The sequence below is a fragment of the Staurois parvus genome, unplaced genomic scaffold, assembly GCF_062004578.1.
Source record: "Staurois parvus isolate SC_StPar_1 unplaced genomic scaffold, SC_StPar_1.0 ptg000020l, whole genome shotgun sequence".
Taxonomy (NCBI): Eukaryota; Metazoa; Chordata; class Amphibia; order Anura; family Ranidae; genus Staurois; species Staurois parvus.
Window position 1 is genome coordinate 14,622,189 of NW_028317816.1, and position 23,558 is coordinate 14,645,746.

At 41.7% G+C, this 23,558-nt stretch overlaps 2 protein-coding genes across 4 annotated transcripts in view; one reads left to right on the forward strand and one right to left on the reverse strand.

The window, feature by feature from the left end:
* The window catches only part of EXOSC7 (exosome component 7), a 38,640-nt gene extending 17,103 nt beyond the window's left edge, over positions 1-21,537 (reverse strand). The window contains exons 1-5 of the mRNA XM_089687489.1: positions 21,381-21,537; positions 14,295-14,396; positions 11,635-11,729; positions 5,433-5,598; positions 2,896-2,966 (exon numbers count right to left, since the gene is read on the reverse strand). Of these exons, the coding sequence (XP_089543615.1) occupies positions 2,896-2,966; positions 5,433-5,598; positions 11,635-11,729; positions 14,295-14,396; positions 21,381-21,437 (491 nt within the window). The 5' untranslated portion in view covers positions 21,438-21,537. The remainder of the gene's footprint in view (positions 1-2,895; positions 2,967-5,432; positions 5,599-11,634; positions 11,730-14,294; positions 14,397-21,380) is intronic.
* The window catches only part of ZDHHC3 (zDHHC palmitoyltransferase 3), a 78,351-nt gene continuing 76,294 nt past the window's right edge, over positions 21,502-23,558 (forward strand). The window contains exon 1 of one of the 3 annotated variants that reach the window (XM_089687462.1): positions 21,502-21,845. In XM_089687462.1, the coding sequence (XP_089543588.1) occupies positions 21,832-21,845 (14 nt within the window). In that variant the 5' untranslated portion in view covers positions 21,502-21,831. The remainder of the gene's footprint in view (positions 21,846-23,558) is intronic. The other 2 variants (XM_089687465.1, XM_089687476.1) reach the window with 2 other exon arrangements.

Genomic DNA, 23,558 nt, shown 5'->3' on the forward strand with positions numbered 1-23,558 from the left:
TTTTAAAATAACAAACATGTTATAATTATTTGCTCTGTGCAATAGTTTTACACAGAGCTGCCCTGATTCTCTTCTCGGGTCCTGTACCAGCGCTGCTGGCTCCTCCCACACGCCGAGTGCCCCCAGAGCAAGCAGCTCATTTCAGAGCCACCTCTGTGTCGTAACGTAAAAACACTTTTTTTTTTTTCACTAACAAAAGAAGAATACTCTGGATTAACACACAGCCGACAACACTACAGGGCACCAAAACTAAAAGCTGCATTAATAGTAGGGAAAGCACAGCACACAAATGGCAGCTCACATAGCAGAGGGGTACAGGCTATTTAAAAAAAAAAAAAAAAAAAAAAAAAGAATAACAAAGTGGTACGTTGAACTTTGCACATTACTGCCCGAGTAGCAGCTATTTTTATATTTATACTAATATTGCACAGTTGTACTTGAGAGGCATCTAAGAGCTAATGCCAACTAATTCATTTAAAGCCATTAAAATCTGGAGTGGAGTTGACAGATGCAGTGCAGATGTTGCACAGCAAAGCGTGCGCCAAAATTATAGGCAAGTTTGTGGTTTACACATTAGACCATATCCCTATGCTCGCCCAAGATCCTGTGCTATATGTAATGACAAAAAAAAGAGCAAGATGGTAAATACATGAAGCAAAGAACAGCTTTATCCACAGAGCTTCTAGCATTACTTTTTTATTAAGAAGCAAACATGAGAAAATCCAGAGATTTACATATAACACAAGCAGATTAGGTGGTAGGGAATGCTTATAAGAATTCAACTGAGGGGAGGCCACTAAAAGGGATTATACTAGTTAGCATTAACTGGTGGCCAGGCAATTTACCTTTCCCAGGCCAAAGACTCCACATTTGTTGGGGACCTTAAAAATTAAATCTGAGATACCTCATTAGTCCTCACTTGAATAGGCATATAGTTTAGCATAGAGCAGCCATTCTCATCAAGGGTTCCATGGAACCCTAGGGTTCCTCCAGAGGTTATTAGGGTTCCATGAGCTGTGGTTGATTGAATCCCATTTGATGGTGCCTGCATATTTCCAGAACCAAAGCCACTTGGCAAAGCCAACAGCATGGCCCCGCAGGCCAGAGTACTTGGTGTCATTCTGGACTCCAACCTATCCTTCCAGCACCAAGTACAATCTTTAACAAACTCGTGCAGACTCCACCTCCGCAACATCGCCAAAATCCGCACGTTCCTAACCCCAGAAACCCCTAAACAGCTCATCCACTCCCTCATCATATCACGACTCGACTACTGCAACTCCCTCCTCACTGGCCTGCCTCGCCGCTGGCTATCCCAGCTTCAGTCGATCCTGAATACGGCTGCCAGACTCATTCACCTTTCCAACCGCTCCTTCTCCGCCACCCCCCTCTGCCAATCCCTCCACTGGCTTCCAATTGCGCAACGGATCAAATTCAAAATCCTAACGCTGACGTACAAAGCTGTCCACCATACTGCCCCGAACTACATCACTGACCTAATATCCAAGTACCGCCCAGCACGCACACTCCGCTCCTCACAAGACCTCCTTCTCTCTAGTTCCCTGGTCTCCTTCTCCCACGCCAGCCTCCAGGACTTCTCCAGGGTGTCACCCATCCTCTGGAACTCCCTGCCCCAACCCATCAGATTATCACCTACTCTCCTCTCCTTTAGGCGCACCCTGAAAACCCATCTCTTCAGGGAAGCCTACCCCACCCCCTGCTAACTTGCCGACCTCCTCCACTCTTCCTACCACTCCATCCCCCACAGCTATCTCCTCCTGTGCCACAATCCCCTCCCTCCTAGATTGTAAGCTCGAAAGAGCAGGGCCCTCGCACCCCTCATGTTTTGCATTGTATTGGTATTGTTCTGTGACATGTTCTGTCCCCCTTTGTAATGTACAGCGCTGAGCGAACTATTGGCACTTTATAAATACTGAATAATAATAATAATAATAATGCCGCCAATTATCTTTTTAGCTATCTGTAAGAGAGGCATTCTGACCAGCGCTCTGAGTTTTTTTCGTCCTATAGACTACCAATATATAGGAATTTTTCCCATTGCCCCTAGATGAACTGATTTCATTAATAATAGGCACACACAGGAATTTTCTATTCGTTCAACCAAGTAGTTGCCGTACTAAGATACCAATGCGGCGATTTCCCCCGCTGAGATATTGTGTTCTGACAGGGAAACTGCCCCCACCCAGTCGCTGGTCAAATGCTGGTTTTCCAGCATGCCCGTTCAACAAAAGCCGGTCATTAGAATGGCTTCTGATGGACAGGCTGCTGTACACACTGACCGAATGCCAGCCAGTTTCTGTTGAACTGGCTGATACTCAGCCCATGTGTACTAGCTTTAAGGGTTCCCCAAGACCTAAAATTATTTTAGGGGGCCCCCTGGGGTAAAAGGTTGAGAAAGGCTGATCTAAGAGGTACAGGAATAAATAGTAATACTTTATTCCTGACTCCAGCAGGCTTACTACATCCATGTCACCAATCCACTGATGTCGCCTCTCTAAGGTAGCCCACACTTTAGCGGGTTTTTTTTTTTTGTATATTGAACGAAAGGGTTGAACATAAAAAATGACCAGATTCCCCAATCTATACATTCAAAAAAGATAAGGGAATGCTCCCTGCTAAGCTATTGTTTTCTGGCAGCAGGAAGACTTCCTCATCACCAGAATGCATTGATGCAAGTTACAGCCATTAGCCTGCAGCACTGGTCGAGTGGGGGAAATCCGACAGGGCGGTTGTACAAAAGTCAAAGCATCTGATCGACTTCCGCACAACCACAGTGCCTATACATGGATTGAAATGTGGCTGGTCTCTGCTAAATCAAGTTAATTAAGCAGTAAGAAAAACCAAAAGGTAATTGTTACAAATGTTCTCTCTTACCTTGTATTAAATAATGCTGCCTTCACACCAACAGACATTGTATCAAAAAGGTTTCCGCCACATTGTAAAACCTGCATCACAAGGGAAAAAAACAAAAACAAAAGAAAAAAAATCCCCAGTATTACTAGAAATACAATACACATCCAGTAAAAGTTGTAAAAACTGGGAGGATCATTTTTAATTCTGAGCAGCATGTAAATGTTGCTATTAAATATTATTTCTACATGGAACAGAGTTGGCGGCAAATTCATGATGAAAAACAGCTAATTTATCACTTGTTTTCTGTGACCTAGCCAAAGCTTTAATCTTCATCAAAAGAACACACAATGAACAATTAGTCAGGTGGCCATTTAGAATGCTTGTGTGATTATAACTACCAATAGCCTAAATCAAGTCTTTTATGAACAAACAATGAAATTTCCAAGAACTAAGTATGATTACTGAGATTCAGCTGTATACTGGGACATACACCGCAAAAAAATCTAAATGATCGAATAAAAGAGGCGTTGCATATGTATACAAGAGATAAACTTGTACGCAACAGGTGGTCTGAGTACTGTAGAACCAAACAGGCAAATTTAGAATGTCTGTTTATCCAACAAATTTCCCTTGAAGAGCTGCTTCACTAGGGATGCAATCTATATAGTCTGACTAAGGGTTGAGCTACTCTTTAGTAAAAGGCAAACAAGCACAGGACAGGACACTAGTGGGAGGATTAGTATATGAAAAAGAATTGTTTTTTGCTGTCACATGTTCTGAGCTGATGTGAGTGTTTTTAATCTTGTTTGATCAAAATAAAACAAAAATGGAGAGCACTATGGATGTTTAATTGAGGATAAAGTCTGATGAAACTGGTGCAGGATGTGGTCGCTTTTATTTTACAAACATTGAATACATGGCAAATGATTTTCAGAGTACTTTGGGTTTTCTAAACAGACCACAGCAGTTCCCTTTCATTCAATGCGGTCTCTCACTGAAACCTTGGGGAATCATGAATAGAGAAAGAAAGGGGAAGGAGTTACTGCTCTGATTAACGTGTGTACGTTTCAATTTGAGCTATTTAAAGGAGTATGTAAACCCAAAATTTTATATTCCTGATTTGTGTCTGCTGTACCATGTACTTGTATGAAAAAGTATCCTGTTCTCTTTGTATTGCTTCCTTTGTGTGAAATCCATGGTGTCACTCTTATTAAAAACTGACCACACAAGGCATTAGAGCAAAGTGTGGTTAGTTCTCTAGCTGTGCCGGGAATTCAACCTGCTCTCCTCCAATGATCAGACTTGTTCTGAGACCCCCCTGCACAGCCATTTACTGGCAAGTTCAGTGTGCTGCTGTTTGTCCTCCCCCAACTCTCTGTTCTCAGCTGCAGAAGGAGCTTAGAGGGTATGTGATCGCTTATAAAAAACAGGAAAAAAAAAAAGAAGTGTATTTATAATGTTTATACAACTGTACACAAAATGTTTGCCTTTCATTTCTGTTTTAATCTGAATAGGATGCTTTATATGGTGAGGGTTTACATATACTTTAACCTCTTCGTGCAGGCCGCACATCTGGGCCTTGATGCCGAGCGGCCGCACATTTCCGTGCAATTAAGAAAACATATGTGCTGAGAGCGTGCGCCCTGCGTGCTCCCAGCACACACGTCCAGTACTCACAGAAAGGTCTTTCGATCGGAACCTTTCCCGATCATGTGACTGCAATGACAGCAAATCACGGCGGTCACATGACCCTAAAATCCTGCCCTGCCTCCCAGCTTTTGAAACCCTTAAAGGGCTGGGATACGCTGGCGCCAAGGGGTTAAACTCTGTTAAATGGAAAGGTTTTCCAACAGGAAGCAGGGAATAATGAAAAATGTCAAAAGCAGCCTAAACTGGCATTAGTTGTCTAGAAAAAAAAGACACTATCCCTGAAATATAGAGGATATGGTAGACACCAATTAAAAATCTGTCTCTCATCTGTGCAACAAAATGGCTCGACTTGAGTCAGATTCATGTAACTGTCAGTAACGTGTATATGAGAGTCTGTTGCAGAATTACACTTTACACAAGTGCAGCACAATTTACTCCATTACAAAAGGAGTATGTACCTGCACTTTTCTGATCACCAATATAACACCATTTCTTAAGGAATTTGTTGCAGCTACAGCATCAGAGTGTAAATGTGTCCCACACAAGAACTACCCAACTTTGCCCTATGCCTCAGAAAGGGGTAATAAAATGTTGCATGACTTTCATGCATTTGGCAAAGGACTTGCTATTGTTGCCATAATGCTAGACAAGTGCCACAAATGCTTTTTTGAACTGCCCCGATTATCTTTATATGCTCAGAAAAAAAAAAAAAACTATTTTGAAACATTTGGTAGGCCCACGTAAAATAAAGAAAAGTTGTACCAGCCCACTATAAATTCTCTTTCATTGCAGGAAAAGTTATTAATTGTGTCGTCTGTCACTTACCAGAACATCAATATGTGTACCAACCCTCTATACATTCCCTTTCATTTTAGGAAAAGTGATTAACTGTGTTGTCTGTCACTTACCAGAACATCAATATAAAGGGCCCAGCAGTGCTCTCTTGGCAAAATGCAAAGGGATTCAAGGTCAATACTGCTCTTGTTATCAAATATCTTGTACAGCGTATTTGCAATTTCTGTGCCAAGCTCGTCTCCCCCACGACCTTCAAACTCTGGAGTTGCGTTTGCCGAACTAAAAAAGCAACAATCCCATCAGAGAGAGCTATACAACGAGATCAATTCTAAAGTTAGCCAACCAAAGAACAAATATTTTTTTAAAAACTTATGTCAATAGTGTTGACACAAATACAGGGTACAAGCATGACTACTGTCTTTCTGTCTGGAAAACTAACAGGCAAAGCATATATTAATGCAATCACTACAAATACACATATGCATTCAATGTGAATATGTTTTTATTATGCAAGTGTACAATCCAAACGTTCCTGCATTAAAAATGGCTGTGTGTATATAAGTGGGTGCTGCAGCGACCGTCGGCTGGAACCGAACAGAATCAGCAAGGGAGAATGTCACCAGCACACCAAGGATCACCAATATGGGTCCAAAATGTTTTAATAAACGATCACAAAGTTACAGCAAGGCAACGTTTCGGAGTCTCGCAGGACCCCTTCATCAGGCATGTGACCTCTCGCAGGACCCCTTCATCAGGCATGTTTTTATTATTTCACACTTTTCTAAGTTCTGTTCCTACATGATATATCAGAAAGTGGCCCCATAGCATATTTGAATGGATTGTCTTTTAGCAGAGAGCTTCTGAGCCCTAAGTCAGCCTTTAACCAGAGTGCCTTGGCAACATTCCCAAAAATTGCCTAAAATTGTATACAAGCTAGTGGATGGATGAAGCCTGCCTTTTAGTTACAGAAAGCCTCAGATTTTCATTGTGCTGCTTTACAACCTTCTAGCTGCTGGCGACCTAACAACCAATGACGCCACTGATCAAAAAGGAGGACACTGGACACCAGCACAGCATCCTTGTTTGCTCCTCTTCTGCCCCTCAGCACTAGGGTCTCATTAGCTGATTGAGAGAAACTGAGGGAGAAAGGAAACATTGGAATACTAGTCAGTACCAGTGTGCAAAGGTATATTTACTTTGGAGGAATAAATTACCTCTAACTTTGGAGTTCTATGTGTGTGGGTGTTGCTGCAACATGTAAAACTATTAGTTTATTTTTTTTACATTTTAGGATGGGTGTCTCGAGATTGTGCACGATTTTAAAGGTTGCCAATTTTAAAGGTTGTCTTAACTGAGCAAAGGTTGAAAAACACTGTCCTAAGTTATCAATTATTTTGTAACCATGTTGATTTACATGATTTTATGTTTTATGAGCTTGTGTGCCACATGTGACTTTCTACCTTTGATGTTGTAAGCAGTAATCTTTTAGAAAGTGCTCAGTGTTTTTGTCCAAATACCTCTGGCTGTCATTACAGTACCAGATGTTCGCAAAACATTAATTTGGTCTCCTCTCCCAGACATTGAGTTGTGAAGACCACGATCCATCACTTTGTTTTTTTTCTTTTAAAAACAGTTTGCTATTGTAATAGTTTATTAGATTTTAGTTATTTTAGGGAGTTACTGAATGGATTGGCATGAGAAACAGTGGATGGCTTATTCCAATGTGTAATTAATAACATGCAAGGGATTTTATATTAAATAAAAATTACAGTGAGCAGTGGCACACAACCAGCAAGAAGCTTCAAAACTTTCAATCAGCGTTATGACCTGAATCATAGAGCTGGTTTAATTTGGATTGATGATCACAGCCTGAATGTACAGTATGCAGATAGTTTAATAAAGTAAGACACTCAGTAATCTGACACATGAGCACAAAAAGAAAGTTCTAAATCCCAGTTGAAAACACTCAATGAGTTCCTGCTGTGACCCACTTACACATTCTCAAGTCATTGCAATTTCTGTTTAGATATGAACAGCAGTATATGGCAATTGCTTTTCTGAGATAGATATATAGTAAAAATCACCACAGATACTACATTTTACTGGACTAAAGAGAAGTCCTTAACCACTTCAAGTCTGAACACTTTTACCCCCTTCCTGTCCAGGCCAATTTTCAGCTTTCAGCACTGTCACACTTTGAATGACAATTGCGTGGTCATGCAACACTGTACCCATATGAATTTTTTAGCATTTTTTTGAGACAGATAAAACTTTATTTTGGTGTTATTTATTAACCTCTGGGATTTTTATTTTTTTTTGCTATATAAATGAAAAAAGTCAAAAAATTTTGAAAAAAAAGTGTTTTTTCGTCACAGCTTGGTAAGGAAGACTTTTTTTTTTTTATCACATAGGGTATGATATACCTGAAAGATAAAGGCAAAAAAAAACAAAAAAACCTACCTGCCTGCTAACACAAACCAAATAATATACACTTAGAAACTGCAGCTTGGCATTGCATACCATTATTAAGCTTGTGATCTACCAGAACTCCCAGATCCTTCTCCACCATTGATTCCCCCAGTTATACCCCCCCCCCCCCCCGCCAGTATTTATGATGCATGCATATTCTTAGCCCTCAAGTGCATAACCTTACATTTATCAACATTAAAAGTCATTTGCCACTTGGTTGCCCAATTTAACAGTGCATTGAGGTCAGCTTGTAAGTTGGAGACATCCTGTAAGGACGTTATTCATCTGCAAAGCTTGGGGTCATCTGCAAAGACTGAAATGGGATTTCTACTACAAGACCCTAAATCGTTTATACACATATTAAAAAGTAAGGGTCCCAACACTGAACCACTAACAAGTCAGAGTATGAATCATTAACCACAACTCTCTGAATACGATAGTTAAGCCCGTTTTCTATCCATTTGCATACAGATTTTTCCAAACCTGTACACTTTACCTTACACATTAGCCGTGTGTGGGGAACTGTGTCAAACACTTTTGTAAAATCCAAGTATACCACGTCCACCGCCACCCCTCTGTCCAAGATTTTGCTCACCTCCTCATAAAAAGAAATCAGATTTGTTTGACAACTTCTGTCTTCCATGAATCCATTCTGTCTGTTGCTTAAAATATTTTTTTCCAGCAAGAACTCATCTAAGTGGTGTTTTATTAAGCTCTCCAGTATCTTCCCAACTATAGAAGTTAAGCTAACAGGTCTATAATCACTTGGTAAAGACTTTGACCCCTTTTTAAATATTGGCACCACATTGGCCTTACGCCAATCCAGTGGTACTATGCCAGTTATTAAAGAGTCCCTAAAAATGAGAAACAATGGCTTTGAAAATGACAGAGAGCAATTCTTTCAGGACCCGTGGGTGTATGCCATCCGGTCCAGGTGCTTTATTCACCTTTATTCTGTCAAATATTTCTGGAATATAGCAGTTGTGAGCCAATGTGGATAATCTGGAGCTGTGTCAATACCATGCCCATTATGGACAAGAGCTCCTCCATGCTCCTTTGTATACACAGAGCTGAAGAAGGTATTTAATAAATTTACCTTCTCTTTGTCCCCAGTCACCCACTCTAGATTATTTTGTAAAGGGCCTACATGCTCAGACCTGACCTTTTTACTATTAATATATTATATTTATAATTTCTGAAGAAATTTAAATTTTTAATGGATAGGTTTTATAGTAGAAAGTAAAAAAAAATATTGTATTTTTTTCAAAAGTTTTCCATACGTTTTCATTTATATAATAAAAAAAACAAAAAACAGCGTTGATCAAAACCCCCAACAGTAAGCTCTATTTGTGTGAAAAAAAAATGGTATAAATTTTATTTGGCTACAGGTTTGTATGTCTGCGCAATTACCAGTTAAAGTAGCGCAGTGCTAAATAGCAAAAATTGGCCTGGTTGTGAAGGGGGTGAAACCTCCCAGTGGTCAAGTAGGTAAGTGCCTCCGGAGTGACAAACCTAGAAGTAGTATGTAGATACTACACACTTACACATGCTTGTTCAGGTCAATGACTGAAAGTACCAGCTCTATAGACAGCCAGGGAATTACAATTTTAGGAGGGAGGTCAGCAATACAGTAATTCTTTTCCTCAAAAACACAAATTAATCAAATCTAGCAAATCATCAATGACTATCTGTTCAGGGCATTTATTATTTCCAGCATTGTCAGTACAAGAGGCCATGCTCTGATAATAAGTGACATGGTGGACATAGAAAACTGAATGCTGAGACTATGAACCTACAATTACAAATTTCATCCAAATTTTGCTGCATAGATTATATACACCTCAGGGTCATTTAGAAACTATTCACGTTAGTTACCAAAAGGCAATGAAGATATTCTTAAAGTTTTATTAAACTCACAATAGTAAAATCAGTCTGTATATGCAGTAAAGCCTTTTTTGTTATACTCACTTTAGAACCTAAGCGGTAATCCTCAACATTGTGTAAAAAAGGCTATTTGGTCCTGTCTTCTCTGTTCCTCCCCCTCTTGTACTGTCCCCGATACATCTGCTGATAGTAAAGAGCTCTAGGAGTCACTCTTTACAAGCTCAGTTTACGGTGAGATCGGGGATCAGTCAGAGGTGAATGAAAACTCTTCCTGCAAGCTTTAGTGCTCAGCTGGACACTGAAAGAAGTCACAAGACTGCTATATACTTCTGATGAGAAAAGGTACTTAGCCGTTTATATTTACTAAAATAATTCCATTTCCATGTTCTGTGTACTGTGGGAGACCAGATATAGTGAATGCAGGGTACTGGGTTTAAAACTAATAATGTGCAAAGATGTCACTTAGTCTTAGGTTTCATCCATTACTGAAAGATCCTGTAATTTATTTTTCGAAAAATTGTTTCTTACTTTTTTTCTGCTTCCTTGTAAGGTCCTCCATGAGCTCCTGAGCCTCTCCTTTCACCTCTTCCATTTGTTTGAAACGAGCAGTGCACGTTAGTTGCGATCATGTGCTCTGCTCTATACACACTGCAAATCCCATAGTCTATCGTCCATAGTCCCTAGCCCATTATGAGCGAAAGAGCATGGCTATGTTCCTACATACAGTGGGCTCACGGAAAACTGACATCAGGTAGTCAGATCAAAGTGTAAAAAAAAAAAAAGAAAAGAAAAAAGGAATTTGTAGGAGACTGGGAGCAACAGAATGTACTTTTTGAGTTAAGATTACACACTTGGACCCCTTTCACATGGCCATCATCCATTCAGTTAAATTTTTGCTATGAAAATTGGATTCAGTTTATATCAGGTAACATCCATCTTTAGTTAAGACTCATTCCGTTCACAACTGTATCAGTTTTTCATCCATTTACATCTATTTTTTTGTTCGCTTCTGTTTTTTTAAAGAGAACAAAAATGAAGACTTGTTCCATTAAAAAACAAAAACACGGAGGTGAACGAAAAACTGATGTAGAACGGAAAACATCTATTTACATCCATTTGCCAACAGGAATGTATTGCTGTCCAATTTTTATCTGTCAACAGATGGAACGCCCGTGTGAAAGGAGCCTTAAATAGAATTTTTTTTTTTTTTTTTTAAAACCAGTTTAGTGTTACCATCCTGGGCCGGCAAATGAAGATGAGCAAAGACAATAAACCTGAGTCAAGACCAGCCAAAGATGTCAGTTTAGTTTTGCTTTAAGCATTGCAGTACATTGATTGTATTTCTTGAATTGAAGACAGCACAGAAAAATTAGCAAGAGCCCACAGTTCCATCCAGAAGCCAATGAGGCTCTAGGAAACTAACATTGAGACAACTCTCAAGTCAATACGGTTTTTAATTTTCAAGTTTAAGATACTGTGGAAATTCTAATAGCCTTGGATTGTTTTTGACTCAGTTGGGGACACTTTCTCACACTTCTGTGGTTGCTAGAAAAGGGAGTGAAAGAACTCCTGCCAAGGAGGAGAAAAACAGAAAATAAAATCTCTTTTTGTATATAGTGGAAAAGCCTTATAACCTTGTTTTTTTGTTTTTTTTTAAAGGCTGTGTCCATTGGGTAGATTCTCTTCACTTTTAGTATGGTCCTTGAAAGAGAACATTTTCCCCAAAAGGAAATCAAATAAATCATGAAAGAGGTCCTAACCATTTTCCACACATCAAGAAAAAAAATATTTTGGCTGGAGTAGGGCATAAAGGAAAATTAGACTTTCAATCTTAAAATAGCATTAAAACAGAAGACAATTGTATCCGTAATAAACTGCAACAGTCATACACCAATAATGCACATTACCATGGTTTAACTGACGTGACATTTAAGATGATGATAAAATGGGGCATTTACTAACCAGTCCACAAAAAACTCCAAGAACCCTTCACATGGCCGCTCTAACTTAGGTGTCGCCATTTCTGCTTTGACTCCAACCAATACATCTGTGTGACCCTGAAACAAGAAACAAAAGAAAAAAAATCATGTGAATTATGTGTCTACTTTGTTTATGATCTGAAGTAGCCAGAGAAACATTTTCCAACAATGAAGCCACCCAGGTTGTAAAGCCTCCATAACATGTTGATAACATGGCACTTTTTGTGGTGGTGGGGGGGAGCGGGTACCTGGTTTTGAAAAGTACACGCTCCCACTTCCAGCTCAGTTCGTGAAGGCATACTCGCGAACGTGCAGTAGGAAAGGCTTCACTTCTGGTTTCCCTCATTTTCAATAATGGCGCCAGGAACCCGGAGGCTAGTGAAGAACTAGTCCGAGTGACAACGGCTCTATACCCCTGGACAGGTAAGTGTCCTTTTTATTAAACCGCAAAAATAGAACAGAAAAAAGCCACCTGTAAAAGGCACAAATAGTTTGTGTCCTAGTACTATCTCCGACTCACTTATCATAAAAGTGTGGATTTATAAACCGGGAAATGCATAGTAAACAATGTGGTAGTGTGACAAGAGCAACACCACCTAGAAAAAAAGAGGTTACTTAAAGATCCACGCGGAGTAATGTAGGTTCAATAATTATAAAGAGTACTTTATTTGATCACATAGATCGTGGGGAGATTAAGCAAAAGCACGGTGAACATATCAGACCAATAAAATCATTTAAAAGCACTTGGCGTCCTCATTTCTGGGTGATTTTGGCACATAGGGAACCATATAAGGCAATGGGGTATTATCTAGCTTGAATATAGCTAGATAATACCCCATTGCCTTATATGGTTCCCTATGTGCCAAAATCACCCAGAAATGAGGACGCCAAGTGCTTTTAAATGATTTTATTGGTCTGATATGTTCACCGTGCTTTTGCTTAACCTCCCCACGATCTATGTGATCAAATAAAGTACTCTTTGTAATTATTGAACCTACATTACTCCGCGTGGATCTTTAAGTAACCTCTTTTTTCTAGGTGGTGTTGCTCTTGTCACACTACCACATTGTTTACGATCCTTTTTATTAAAGGTCAGCAGCTACGGTATTTGTAGCCGCTGACGTTTACTTTTCTTAGGGGGAGTCTGGAACGCCTCTTTAAAAATGATGCAAGCGCAGAAAAATATCTGAAGAGCCTGTCAGAAATCCAGTGGGCCCCCAATCTCCTATACAAGCTGACACTGCGCTGAAAATACTCTTCCACCTGCAGTCCTCCCTTCTGGACCACAGAACACTTCCCTTTCTCCTCATCGCTAAACATAAGAAAGAGGTGCTCCAGAAGTGAGTCCAGAAGGTATAAGTAGACAGAGGGAATAACACTGCTTGGGATTTCAATATAGCAGCAGCAATGAGTAATCAGCTTACTAAAGGAAGTTAGGAGCTCAATGGATTTGTGGCAGGATCAAAAGGTCATTTTCTGTACTTGCATAATTTTAAAGACACTAAATGTGGATAATGCTCATGTACTGCAGAAACATACTGCTGTGGTCTTGTATAATTTTTGGTATCACATAAAAGGTCTTGTATCTTAGAAATGCTAAAAATGAAATAAGGATCCGTATTTCATTACAGGCATTTGCAAGAGTCTGGAAAAAAAGCTTTTATAATTATGTATCAGTCATGTATAGCATGGCTAGAGTGTGAGAGTAAGAAGCAGAGCAGAAGCCAATCAGTTCTTAAATGGAAAAGGTACATGTAGATAAGAGAAAAAGTGACAGTGCACTCCTGTGACCCAGAAGTATAACCAAAAAAAAAGCTTTAGTCATACTTTTTTTTTAAGGTTAAGTGCACATTTACTTAAATGGTTACTAAACCCAGAACCCTGCATTCACTATACCTAGTCTCTCAAAGTACACAGAACATGGAAATGCAATTATTTTATCAAATATACACTTCTAAATACCTTTTCTTGTAAAAAAAAAACTCTCTAACTATACACACCAAAACTGAACATGTCCAGCTTGCCCCCAAGGCTCTGTTCTATCTGAAGATAGATTGGGGACAGTAAGTGAAGTGGGGATCAGAGAAGACAGGACCAAACATCCTGTTTACACAATGCGGATGATTAACCCCATAGTTGCACAGCGAGTATAACAAGCATGCTTTACTGCATTTACAGACTGATTTTACTGTTGTGGGTTCAGTAACACTCTAAGATTGAATTTTGATCCCACCCCCTGCATCCAAGAAAAAAAAAAAGTATATCAATTATAGCATGATATCCGCAAAAAACAGCCTGCCCATGGTTTTACTAGTATCAGTACTCATAGCTTCCATCAGTGTGGGGCACATGTGCTGTGTTGCAGACAGAGAAGACAGGGTCTCCTAAGGAATAATGGCCATTCTGCTCAGAACCATTTCCATTTTTGTGCATGCCCCCAAGTCTAGCGAAAACAATGAACTCCAGAGCTGGTAAACAGTGTGCCAGTCCCAGGCTATGGGGAGGATAGGTGGTCCTCTTCTGCACCTCACGGACACTATTTTTCTATATTGTTTGTGCTTTAAAGTGAACATGTGAGGACAGAAATATGAGTGCGGCCTTTGCCGACTCTAGACCCCGTTTCTAGAAGAGGCAGACTCTTACAATTTTTACGCGGGCAGATCCAGTAGTGTTTGACACAACATCAGTCTCCACTTCAATCCCTCTGTAGTCTTCACATCCTCTGCCATCTGTCCGCAAATCATCCTGAGAAAAAAAACAAAAAACAGCTGCTTGTTTAGTATGTGCAATGTAAAGCTGGACGTAAATATTCTTCTATCTATGCTACACATTGACAAATCTCTTGCTGTGGCTACTGTAATGACAGCTGGCCCCACAACAGCAATACCTGCACAGCAGCTGCATCTGAATGGATGGAACCACTTTTCATCCCACAATTTTCTGCCAGGCCTTTTCAATTTTTCAACCAAAGAATGTTGGGTGGGAGGCCGCCACCAAGGCTATCAATGGAAAGAACTTCAGCCACTTCATCAACCGGTCGAAAATGAATCAGTGTATGGCTGAATAAGGGTGGACCTTATAGAACTTATACGATGGAACAAAAATAGTGATCACATCGCTGTTAAATTCAGTGACTATGTATAACCAAATATATGAACACTATACATAAAAATACTATTAGGGGATCATATAAAATACAATTCCCCCCCCCCCCCCCCCATACCACTGTGCATAGGAGAACTGTCATACAAGCAGCTAATTAATTTACTAGGTTTGTGTGTCACTAAAGTAAACCTATTTACTAAGCATAGTGATACCTTTATAATCAGCTCCATTAGACATCCTTTTTTCCCAAATAATGCAGCCTAAAAAGAATATTCCTGATATGAAAATTCTTGCCAGAAGCTAAGCCCTCATCCTCATATCATTTGCCTGGGAGCTAATATACTGTATTATATTTGTCCAAGGACAAGTGACTGTCACCAGAAACGTAGGGAGAACTTTGCTTTCTTTTCTTGACTTTTCTTGACAGCTCACATGAAATGAATAATACATTCACAAATTAAAACCTAGTGTGGATTGCAAGTAGGTAAATCAGACTAGCTCCCTCTAAACTCAGTCCACACTGCGGGCCGTGCGGCCCATGTTTGCTCAGGTACAGTAGCCCATTCACTTGAATGGGCTGCTGTGCTGCGTTTCCTGCAGGAAAAAGGTGCATGCAGCAGGAAAAAAACATGGTCTTTTTGACCATGCGTTTTTTTCTGTGATTCCCACACCCGCGCTGTGAGCTGAGATGCATGGGAGTGCCATTCCGAATAAATGTCTCACAAAGACAGTGTGATTTGGCTGGGGGAACAGGTGCGATACCTGCAACCAGCCCACAAAGTGTGAATTTAGCCTTCTAGGGTACTTGGCCACTAGCATTAGGGGTGAACTGAGCGATCAGCAAGAGTAACAATGTCTGGGAAGCACAAGTCTCATTGAAGTCCTGCCTTCATTGCTCGTTATCCATCAACAGTGTCCACGTACACCTACAAACAGTATTCGGGTTCCGTTACTAGGAGATGTTTTGGGGGAAATTTCTCCTTTGTCATTGTGACCTCTCCTTATGTAGAACTGCAAGGCTGATTTGGCTTGGACCTGTACTATAGAAAGAACTTTTCAAATGCTTTAAGGCTTGCATGGTGTAGCAGCCTGTGATTTCTTTTTTGTGTTCTATCATGAATGTAGGATGCCATTAAAACGGCAATAAACACCAAACCAAAAATGTAATATATTTCAGCTTACCAATCATTAGATGTGGTTGCTGTATTAGTTTTCTTTTTTTTTAGGCTTTCCCCCTTCTGTTTTCACATTGCCTCCACTCTGGAAGAAGGAGCACAGTGGCAACAGCACTGTCAGTCTGGGGGGAGGGGAATGTTGGCTGTACTAGTAGATTTAGATATACTAACAAACTGAAACTAAACTCCAGCTCACACTGCAGTTATGGCAACATTTTTTCTTTTGGGATAGGTTTTACATAAATAAAAGCTGATCATTATAAGCACCCAGTCAGTGGTAAATGGCTTGCCTCAACACTCTAACTGGTACATTTGTAGGAGAGCTTGCTTTGTTGAGAAACAACAGACTTACTTGCAAGATCACCAGATGAAAATAAAAGCAAGCCTAAAAAAAAAGGAAAACTAGTGCAGCTATCACATCAAAGAAATGGTAAGCTGTGGTATAAAAAAATGTTTGCTTTTGGGTTTAATAACACTTATTGGACAATATGAACAGATACTGTCATATAGAGCTCATAAGACATTAATCCTTCACAAGGTGCTCAGAATTTTTTTTATCCTGCTTTTTTTATCCTACTACAAGAGATTCAAAGTGGGGCAGCAATCAGCAAACTTTTAGGGTGCTTTCACACTGAAGCAGTGAAGTGAAGTGCAGTATACCCGTGGGTTGCCATAGACTTCAGCAGAGGTTACTATATAACTAATTTTTATATGTTCATCTTCATTATGTGGTAGAGCGAGTCAGTAGTAGGAAATATTTGTATCAATATTGAGCAATTCCTGTTTTTTTAAAGGGATTGTATTATGATTCTTTTGTATAAAAAATACAATTTGTACTTTTATATATACATGTGTGTTGCCCTTTCAATGCCAGTAAAGTCCAACATTTTGTTCATGGTATATATCTGATATTTATGAATGTGGCATATGAGTGGTTTATTATATTCTATAAACGTTTTCGTTTTCTTTCCACATTTTTCAAAAAGCTTGTGGCAAAAAAAGACAACATTCATTATGCCTCACAGAAAATACACTGGGGTTTTCCTTTCCAAATTGTGGTAATTTTGTGGGTGTTTTCAATGTCCTGGTGCTCCAGCGCCTTTAAAATTGTGATAGGCAGTCAGGAAATTACACGCATAATTTAAGCTCCTTGAAAGCCCAAAGGTGCTTCTTGGATTTTGGGCCCCTCTATGTGGCTAGGCTGTGAAAAAGATCTGACACATGTGGTATCCCCTTACTTGAGAGAAGTAGCAGAATTTGTTTTGGGGTGTAATTGCAAGTATGCCTATGCAGTGTGTGAGAAATAACTTGTTAACCGCCTCCCACCTGTCATATAAGGAAATGACAGACAGGCGGCAATTCTCTCATTTTGGGAGGACGACATATGGGGGTTTATTTACTAAAGCTGGAGAGTCCAAAATCAGACTCCCTTCTGCATAGAAACCAATCAGCTTCTAACCTCAGCTTGTTCAATGAATCTTTGGCAATGAAACCTGGAAGCTGATTGGTTTCTATGCAGAAGGGAGTCTGATTTTGGACTCTCCAGCTTTAGTAAATAAACCCTATGACGTCCTCCCACTCTAACTGCACATGCGCACCCCCAGAGGCGGGCGGCGATCAGTGGTGCCCCGTGTCCCTGGGACACAGCAGATCACCAACCGAAACGTCGGCTTTTTCATGTGATCAGCTGTGTCCAAACACAGCTAATCGTTTGTAAACAAGGAAATGCCAGCTATCGGCAGTCCTCTCCTCATGCTGACAGCCTGTGAGGAGAGGAGAGACAGTACGCGGCATTCCTCAGAGGGGACATCAGTGTCCTTTGTCCCCTATGTGATGAAAAAAAAAAATTTTTTTTTATTGTAAAAAATGAAAAGTTACACCCAAGCACATACCATCCCCCACCCCCACATATACGCACATACAAATGTAAAAGCATGAAACCGTCAATTGCGATACACAAGTCGCATATCGCCACGCACGCCAGAATTAGAGCAATAATTCTAGCACCAGACCTCCTCTGTAACGCTAAACTGATGACCTATAGGGAGTTTTAAAAGCTTTGCCTACAGAAAATATAGGGTACTGAAGTTTGTTGCCATTTCATGAGCGCACGCAAATTTAAGGTTAGACAAGTTGGATATCTATTCACTTGGTGCAACCTCGTCTTTTATATTTTACAAAAAAATAGGGTAATTTATTGCTTTTGTGCCCTAAAATTAACTTACTTGTATTTTTTACTAAAATTGTGCGGTAAAATCATGCGACATAAAAAATTGGAACTACCACTATTTCATTCTCTAGAGTCTCTGCTTTCAGAAAATATATAATGTTAGGGGCTTTAATGTAATCTTCAGGCCTAAAATTATTTTTTAAACTTGTGCAAAAAACACACAAACAGCTCTGGCAGTGAAAGGAATAAAGGATAAGCCCTGACCCACCCTTTCCTGACGAGCAGCCAATCGGTGTTCATCACACTGAAAGGTCTCTCTCCTCCCTGCTAGTTCCCGGGGGTGCTGCTGGAGACAGGCAGGGGGGAGGAGGAGATAAACAGTGCAATGTTAAAGATATTACACGTTCAAGTCGCCATAAAGCCACTTTTGTTTTTAAAATCCCCAGACATTCCTAATATCACCTCCCATTTAAATACAGTTTTAGTTAAAATTTTTTTTTTTTTTTTAATCTGGACATGTAGATTGTCATGAGGAACAAGTAGATTGGGGCCCCGATTTAGTCACTGTACAAGTAGTTTTTTCAAAAATTTCCACACCCCTAACTCTTTTCTACCCTTAATTCTTTACTCCATCCCCCACTGCCTCTGCCCACCTACTTACTTACTGCCCAGGAGATTGCCAGTCATTTCAAGAACACAATTCGTGATGAGATCTCCAGTGTCAAGCTTCTTCCTCCAACCAAAATACCAGGCCCAACACCAAACTCAACACTCTCCTCCTTCAACCCTGTTACCACTGAGGAAGTTACCGAACTCCTTTCGAAGGCTCACTTCACCACCTGTCCCCTGGACCCTGTCCCCTCACGATTATTGCAGCCTCCTTCCTGCTCCATCCTAAACTCTCTAACCCACTGCCCTATCCTAAACTCTGTAACCCACATCTTCAACCTCTCACTCTCCATTGCACCTTTCGCTCCCCACTCAAACATGCACTGGTTACCCCCATTCTCAAAAAACCCTCGCTGGACCCCACCTGTTTGAATAACTTAAGACCCATCTCCCTGCTCTCGTTTGCCTCCAAGCTTCTTGAGCGTCTTGTTCACAACTGTATGAACTGCTACCTCACCGATAACAACCTTCTCAATCCTCTACAGTCTGGCTTCCACCCACAACATTCTACTGGAACTGCCCTACTGAAACTCACTAATGACCTACTAACTGCTAAAACCAATGGCCACTACTCCATACTCCTTGACCTTTCTGCTGCCTTTGACATAGTCAACCACCCGCTCCTCCTCAGTAAACTCCACTCCATTGGCCTCCGTGACTCTGCTCTCTCCTGGTTCTCCTCTTAACTTTCTCAGCACACTTTCAGCATCACATACAATAACTCCTCCTCCGCTCCTCTCTTTCCATTAGGGTACCCCAAGGCTCGGCCCTTGGGCCCCTTCTTTTCTCCCTCTACACCTCCTCACCGGGCCAATTTTTAACCTCCCATACCACCTCTATGCTGATGACACCCAGATCTATCTCTCCACTCCCCAGCTCAAACCCCTCACGTATCACAAATCTACTAAGCGACATATCTGCATGAATGTGACATCACTACCTTAAACTCAATCTTTCCAAAACCGAGCTTGTAATATTTCCTCCTCGATCCGCCACTCACAACTTTACCCTTAAGATCAACGGTACAACCATTGATTCTTCCCCTCATGCCAGGGTGCTAGTCGTAATCCTAGACTCTGACCTCTCCTTTGTGCTCCACATCCACTCACTGGCTAAATAATGCCGCCTCAACCTCCGGAACATTTCTAAAATCTGCCCCTTTCTGACCAATGACACCACAAAACAACTTATCCACGCCTTGGTTATATCCCGCCTTGATTACTGCAACTCCCTCCTCACTGGTCTACCGTTACACAGGCTATCCCCCCTTCCGTCTATTATGAATGCTGCTGCTACGCCTTACCAACAGATCAGCGACTGCTGCCAATGTCTTCATTGGCTTCCACTAACCCAACGTATAAAATTCAAAATACTAATCACAGCATACAAAGCCATCCACAACACTGCCCCTAGCTACATCATCAACCTCATCCACAGATATCGTCCGCTCCGCTCCTCCCAAGACATCTTTCTCTCTAGCTCCCTTGTCACCTCCTCCCACACTCGCCTCCATGACTTCTCCAGAGCCTCCCCCATCCTCTGGAACTCCCTGCCCCAGTATGTCCGGTCAGCCCCCACCCTGTCTGCCCTATCTTTGAAAACGTACTTATTCAGGGAAGCCTACCCCACCTCTACCTAAGAACTGTACTTGAACCACCTCCACCAGATCATCCCCCGCAGCTATCACCTCCCCCTTCCTTTAGATTGTAGGCTCCATGAGCAGGGCCCTCCTATTCGTTCTGTACTGAAATGTATTGTAATTGTATTGTCTCCCTTATATTGTAAAACACTGCGCAAACTGTTGGCGCTATATAAATCCTGTATAATAATAATTTAACAATTTCCTAAGGATCTAGTTCACATCTGTGCATTTTGAGTCTGTGTGTTTTTTTGGAAAGGTTCAGCGACTTTTTTCCTGCAGTAGATTGTGTTTTGCGTGTAACAGACTTCAATGGACCCGTACCAGAGTGAGTGTTGCGTTTTTTTATCCTTTTTTTTTTTTTGGACTTTGGGTGTGACTTTGATGCTACTGGAGTACTAGAGAGTGTAAAGTCACATCAAAGTCACACACATCCAGAGTAACATCCAAGTCGCACCAAAGGCAATACTTTCCTATTGGCAAAAAAAAGACAAAAACGCATCAAAAACACACAATGCACTGTGAAATCACACAACCTGCATAGATGTGAACTGAGTAATTGTCATTCAAAATGCAAACACGCTGAAATGGCCAAGGCAGTAAGGGAGTGAAAGTGTCCGGTATTGCAGTGGTTAAAGAACCTGTACTGAGGGAGGATATGCAGGCTGCCAGTCCTCAGGTTTTCTAAAATGCTGTCTTTCTGGCCGTCATGCTGATCCACTGACTCCAGCACTTTGCATGTCACAGCCCAGAACAAGTAGGCGAACAGTTCTATTTTTCCTGCTCGCTCCAGGCCAGTGACTGAGTGCTAAAGCTAGAGACAGCCAGGAGATTGGTATTCTCAGAAAAAGGCCAGTAATGGCTGCTCCGTATTTCTCCACTACAGAGTTCCTGTAACAATCAGCGAAGCAGCAATTACTGATCTTTCATTAAAGTGTGAGCTCAGCAGCCCCCTTCCCCTCAGGTCGTACCTGTACCCCGTGCACAACGTACACCTTCTCCGCATCACTCAGTACCACCGAAGCCATGCCGCAGCTCTAAGCACTTCCTCCAATGCCGTGCCGCGACGTCATCTAAGCGCGACTGCCGCACCGCACTTCTGCCCATTCAGTCGCCTAGCCAGGAATGTAACGTCATCAGAGCTGCTGCCCCTGTGTATTCGCTGTGCCCTCCCCTTTGTGTTGTGGTGGGTGCGGCGGAGGAGCCCTCAGCTCCAACCCCCGCCCCCCCCTTCGCTAGTTCCTCAGTGTAGCAGGGAAACCCCTGGGCCTGTCAGGGGCCTGCTGACAGAAAGAAGAAGACAGCAGGGAATTGTACTGCAAGCGGTAAGAGAGCGACATGGACACCTGAATGCTGAGTACACATCAGTAACAGAGTGCTGGTCAGCTGGAGCCTGTGACACCTTGTATACAGGAGGGGAGTATGTGCTGCAATTGGTGAGATGGGGGGGGTCAGTGTGTGGGTTCCAGCTTGCTGCATGGCATACTCTTCCTTTAAAGGGACCCTGTCACCACATGTAAACAGGCTGGGGGCCTTACTCTGTGTGCGCACGGGGGGGCCTTACTCTGTGTGCGCACGGGGGGGGCCTTACTCTGTGTGCGCACGGGGGGGGCCTTACTCTGTGTGCGCACGGGGGGGCCTTACTCTGTGTGCGCACGGGGGGGCCTTACTCTGTGTGCGCACGGGAGGCCTTACTCTGTGTGCGCACGGGGGGGGGGGGGGCGTACTCTGTGTGCGCACGGGGGGGCCGTACTCTGTGTGCGCACGGGGGGCCGTATTCTGTGTGCGCACGGGGGGCCTGTGTACATACGGGGGGGGGGCCTTACTCTGTGTATATATAGGGGACCTTCTTGGTAGGATCACCAGGTATTCCTTTGATGAAGGCGGCAGAAATTGTAAAGCGCAGAGCAAACTGTTGGCACTATATAAATCCTGTATAATAATAATCTGCATTAGCGCAAAACACTTGGTGTGAGGGGGGTCTTGGACTGATGTGAGATGGCCGACTGCCGCGTACAATTTTGTAAAAATCGTCAACGTCAGGACCGTGTTCCTGTGGAGTCGCTCCCCTTGTAGCTGCAGCAGCAGCAAGATGCAGCTCACATCACTAGCTAGCAATATTCAGCAGCGACTGAGTGACATCTCGCTGTATCTGGCCACAGAGGGAGCGGTCCCATAGGAAAACACAGGCAGCTTCTTTTTTTTTTTTTTTTTTTTTTTTTAGCAATCCTGCCACTGGTGAATTGCCTGTAGGGGTGAACTGCCACTTTGGAATCAGCTTTAGTGCCAGTTCACATATATGTGAATTGGATGTGGATTGAACTGCATCCAATCCGCATGATATGTGAAATAACATTGCTGTCTATGGTGCCTGTTCACATATGTCCAGTGCACTGGCGGTGCAAATTGAAAAAGATTGCAAGTGAAGAAAAAAAGCTTATGGACTATATAGGCACTACAATAATTCATTGTCAATGACAATGTCATTGTTGTAGTGCCTATAAAGTCCGTATTTTGTTTTCTTTACTTGCAATAGTTAATAATAGGATGAAGCACTTTGGAGCTTTTACTGTGTCCTCACAGTAACCACCCTGTGTTGGGAGCATCTACTTCCAAACTTTAATACGGATTGAAAACGAGTCCTGTATGTTTTCTGAGTAGTGCGGTCCAGAGTACGCTATTGGCGTCTATGGGAACCGTTTCTAAACCACATATGTGTGAACAGGATAAACTCCTGACCTGAACCAAATCTAAACCTGATGTAAACCTGACCCGAACCACTGCACAAATTCTGTATCAATTATCTGTGAAACCTGAGCCCGCAATTCGCAACGCATGTTTGAATCAGTTCTTAGACCCCATTGAGGCTGGCCATACATTATGCAATTTTCTATCCTCCAGCCACGGGTTGAAGGAAAGAAAATTGCTTGATTCCTCATCAACAAAGTCATTGTTGATGAGAGAATCCCTCCTGCTGTGCTACTGTATTCTGACAGTGGGAGTTTTTCCCACTGTCAAAATATAGTGATCACTGAGACTGCTATTAAGAGCTTTCTTCAGTGTAAGGAAAAACAAGGAGTCCAGGAAGTGATGGTTTGGCCCCCACAGAGCCTTGATCTCAACATCATGGAGTCTGTCTGAGATGACAT